Below are 4,511 nucleotides of genomic sequence, written 5' to 3' on the forward strand. Positions count from 1 at the left end.
GGCTGTCTTGGGAAATACCCCATCTGCCGCATCCTCTGATATCCTCTTTCTCAGTGGAGAGTGTCACCCCCGTCCCAGCCACCACGCCAGATACAGGAACTTTATCCTCTTCCGCCACCTCCCCCTACTCACCGAATCAGAAGGTTCTGTAGACGCCGCCTTGTCTGTCCCCCGCCATTTCACTGCGTGGCTATCACTTTAGTAACGCCTCCTTGAACACTTGCCGGAGCAGGCTGTAATTACCCGACATGCCTCATGCCTCCCCTCTTCCCCCATACTGTTCCTCTCCCACACGATAACAGTGAAGTTGAAGAATGAAGATCGGCTTATGTCATTCTCTCGATGCAAAGCGGCTGTGGCATGCCATACCCAGAGCGCAAAGCGGGAGGCCAGGCCCGCCCACGATTTGGCTCCTTCTGACCTTCGCAGTCTCATCCCCTGGCTGCTGCCTCCTCTGCTTGTCCCGCCTCCTCCTTTTGCCTAGGGTGGCTGTCCTCCACAGCACCCCTCGCTGCCAGCCCCCTGCTCTCAGGAACTCCACGTTGCAGCTGAAGTGTCACCTCTTTCCTCTAAGAGGCTTTTCCTGAGAACTTGCCTCCCGTCGCCCCTGTTCTGGGTCTCCAGTATGTCCGGTTACGTATTCCTCGCCCTCCAGGAGGCTGTGGGCGTCGTGAGTGGGTGGCATCCCCAGCTCCCATCGTAGGCCTTGCGTGTGATCAGCCCTCAGTGACTGAGCGTGGAAGGCGAGCGACGCTCATGGCCGGTGTGGCCCCGAGGAACGACGGAAGCAGTCCCCAGGACCCGCCACACTGCCACTTGTGAGCAGTGTGACTGTGGGGCCCCGACACGGTCCCAGTTCTACCACCTCAGACAGAAGACAGCTCAGGGCGGCTTACAGCTGTGAGGAAGTCCCCCAGGGCCCTCTGGGTGGGTCCAGGTTGGCACACTGAGAGCCTCTTTTCGAGTCTGTAATCTGGCCCACGTCACCCCAAGACTAAAGCCATCTCCGTCCTCATGCCAGGAGGGGTCACCAGCTTGATAAGAAATTCTCATGGAAGGGAGATTCTACATCACCCTTCCCTAGCCCCTGCTTGCGAATAAGTTTACGAAAGATCAGGCAATGTTAAAGACATGTAACATTCGTCGAGGACTTACCATGTAAGACAGAGCTACTAATAAACCTTTGCAAGCTCATACATAAATATAAGAGATTTACTAAACTACCATTATTCTTAGCCTCCTCTTTCCCTAGTAGGTTATAAAATATCAGAATAGATCATCACGTCTTCAAGCTCATGATCCTGCTTGGCCCTGTGAGTTGATTTGTAGCTTCGGTATTTACTTATGTTATTTCTACCTCGTTTCTACAGTTTTCATCTTAGGTTGAGGGGCGAGAGGCCGGTGTTGTATCAGCTCTCCTTCGGTGACGCGGGGGACCCCGGACCTAATGCACTGTAGCTAGGACACCACCCCTTTTCCTCCCAGGAAGGGCAAGCCCCCCCGGAATCTCATTTTGAGCACTCTAAACATGCTTCCATTACCTTTCAATGTCAAGCCTATCTCATTTCTTCTTTGTCTTTGAAAGAGAAATGATCTAGATTGAAGAATTACATGGTTTTCCCTCAAAAATTGGCAAGGAGATACTAAATAAATATGATATTTTAAAGACCGATTTGAAATGATATTGATTCTTAACTAAGTTTTATTCCAGTATCCCTGTTTTTCACTTGTAGTGACATGTGTCCTCTGCCATGTTTTTTCTTTCTAATGTTATCACTGTCATTTTACATTGATCGAATTTCAGAGGTGAAACAGTGACTGCAGGTCTGCTGTGGCAAATCATCTGATGTTTAGATGCATAAACCCGGATGCCATAGACATACTGTTTTAGAAGTTTGTTTGATCCTAATACACAGTGAAATGGTTTAGTATCTTAGCTTCAAGCGCATTTAATAAATAGCTGTTTCTCTCTTACAGCCACAGATATTGCAAATCCAATACTGTCCTTCTTAGATATTAAACGGATTTTATTTAAAAAAATTACCAATAAAGGAGATGAGTTGAAAAAAGCCTTTCAGTTGCTTGATATCGGTCACAACATGACAGTGTCCAAGAATGAGCTGAGAAGAATTATCACCACCTTCCTGCTGCCTCTCACCAGAGAACAGTTTCAAGATGTGCTCGCCCAGGTACGGTCTGTATAATGACCTAGAATAACACAACTGTGGAGAAGAGCAGGTGACCCTGACTTTCCCCCATTGTCCCAAGTGAGCAGTTAAAGTTTTATTTTTCACAATCCACTTAATTAAATTCTGGCCGATTTGGCACGATCAGCAGGCACTCGGGTCATATTTTGCATGTAGCACTGTTCCAGTCATTTTCTTTTCGTTTTTTATAAAGCTTCCAATGTATAAAGTATTTGGTCAGCTTATATTTTGGAACTTAGTACAGATGCTCCTTGACTTATGTTGGGGTTACATCCCAATAAACCCATCTTAAGTTGAAAACATCCAAAGTCCAAAACACATTCGAGACCCCTCACCTACTTTGCATCATGGCTCAGCCCGGCCCACCTTGAACGTGCTCAGGACACGTGCATCTGCTCGCGGTCGGGCAGAATCTCCCACACTGCGAATGTGCTCGGGGTTCGGCCTCGTGACTGTGCAACCTGCTGGGCACTGTGATGCCCAGCATCACTGGGGAATGTCGCTAGCCCGGGAACAAGGTCACAATTCAAAGTATGGATTCCACTGGATGCACACTGCTTTTGCATCTTTGTACAGTTGAAAAGCCATAAGTGGAACCATCACAAGTCAGGGGCCGTCTGTTTTTATAGGCGTTTGCTCTTGCATCAAGTGGTTGTTGAGCATCTGCTGTATGCTTGACCCGGGGAAGAGTAATAAGCTGCCGGCGCCCTTGAGGGGACCCCAGTTCAGCGACGGGTCTCTGGAAGCATTAAGTACTAAGACAAGGCCTCTTACAGGGTGGCATAGAAGTTAGAGGACGGAGCGCTGGCTAAAAATGTGGTGTGGCAGTCCAGGAAGGCTTTTGAGAGGAAGGGGTATTTTGCTCTAGGGGATACACTCCTCCATATAAATATATACACTTATATCTACATTTATTTCTATATCAATTTTTCTGCATACTGAGAACTATGACTTCACACCAATACTACCAATTCTAATCCAGCACCTCGGGGTTCATTCTGGTGTTCTCGCTTTCCACACTTGTAACTACCACAGTGAGAAACCTGGCTTCTTTCTTAGTACGTTTCCTTATTGGATCAGTCTCCCTAGCTTGTGACTCAGCGCTCCGCCTCCCCACTCTGGAATACCACGGCTCCCCCGACACTGCAGACACCATTATTCTCTGTCCCGTCTAATGATTTAGGACTGAATTGTTAGGGGACAGACAGGGAAGAAGGGAAAGGGGAGGAAAGATGAAGAGCTTTTCTCTTCTTCTTTTTAAAAAAGTGTTTCTAGTTCCAGAACTTCACAAACAGTACATACTGATTCATGCGTCATTCTTTATTGTATCTATATTTGAAATAAAAGCTTTATTAGGATATAATTTCTATATCATGAAATTCACTATTTAAAAATATATGTTAGTGGTTTTTAATGTATTCACAAAATAATGCCACCATCAGCGCTATCTAATTCCAGAACATTTTCATCACCCCGAAAAGAAATGGTGTCTTCGTTCGCAGTCACTCATTCCCCCTCCCCCTCCCCACCCCGGCACCATTAATCTACCTGCCGTCACAATAGAGTTGCCTATTCTGGACATCTCACATAAATGGAATAACACAATATATGATATTTTGTGTCTGGCTTCCTTCATTTAGCATAATGTTTTCAAGGTTCAGTTACGTCGTAGCATGACTCAGTAATTCATTCTTTTTTATGGCTGAATAATACTCCATCGTATGGCTAGGCCACCTTTGATGGACTTTGGCTTTTGTGAACAATGCTGCTATGAACATTCACGTACCAATTTTTGTGCGGACATGTTTTCCTTTCTCTTGGGTACATACCTAAGAGTGGAATCGCTGTGTCATATGGTAACTGTTCTTTTGCTTTTAAAGAACATTTGTCTGTGCAAACAGTGTATCCGTTTTCTCGTAGGCTTGGTTTAACTCATACTTTGTACCAAATGGAGAGTTAAATATTATTTCCTGCTAATGTCTCCCTATATTCATGGTCTAATGTTAATTTAAAAATTTGACAATCTTCCCAAGCTAATCAGCTATGCAGGAAGAGGAAAAGTACAGAAAATGCGAAATGTGTATCTGTTTTTAAAAGCTACATCTGTTTTTAAGAGAAGTCACTGAGAACTGTAGAACTTCAAAGATTTTTTTAAAAAGGGTCTTTGTGGTATATCTTAAACGATAGGCATGCTTTTCTAGGACCTTGAGCTCCTGTGACCCATGTGTATGTAAATCAAGGAGGCTGGAGTGTGGTGTGGCGAACAGGAGGCCAAGTTCGTGGGAATGAAGGGCAGGGCTTCTC

The 4,511-nt window shown here is 45.5% G+C and overlaps 1 protein-coding gene across 1 annotated transcript in view; it reads left to right on the forward strand.

Moving 5' to 3' along the window:
• EFCAB6 (EF-hand calcium binding domain 6) overlaps positions 1-4,511 on the forward strand; it is a 197,139-nt gene that overhangs the window by 15,986 nt on the left and 176,642 nt on the right. The window contains exon 2 of the mRNA XM_023535895.1: positions 1,978-2,189. Coding sequence (XP_023391663.1) covers positions 1,978-2,189 — 212 coding nt within the window. The remainder of the gene's footprint in view (positions 1-1,977; positions 2,190-4,511) is intronic.

The sequence above is a fragment of the Pteropus vampyrus genome, unplaced genomic scaffold (assembly GCF_000151845.1).
Source record: "Pteropus vampyrus isolate Shadow unplaced genomic scaffold, Pvam_2.0 Scaffold145, whole genome shotgun sequence".
Lineage (NCBI taxonomy): Eukaryota > Metazoa > Chordata > Mammalia > Chiroptera > Pteropodidae > Pteropus > Pteropus vampyrus.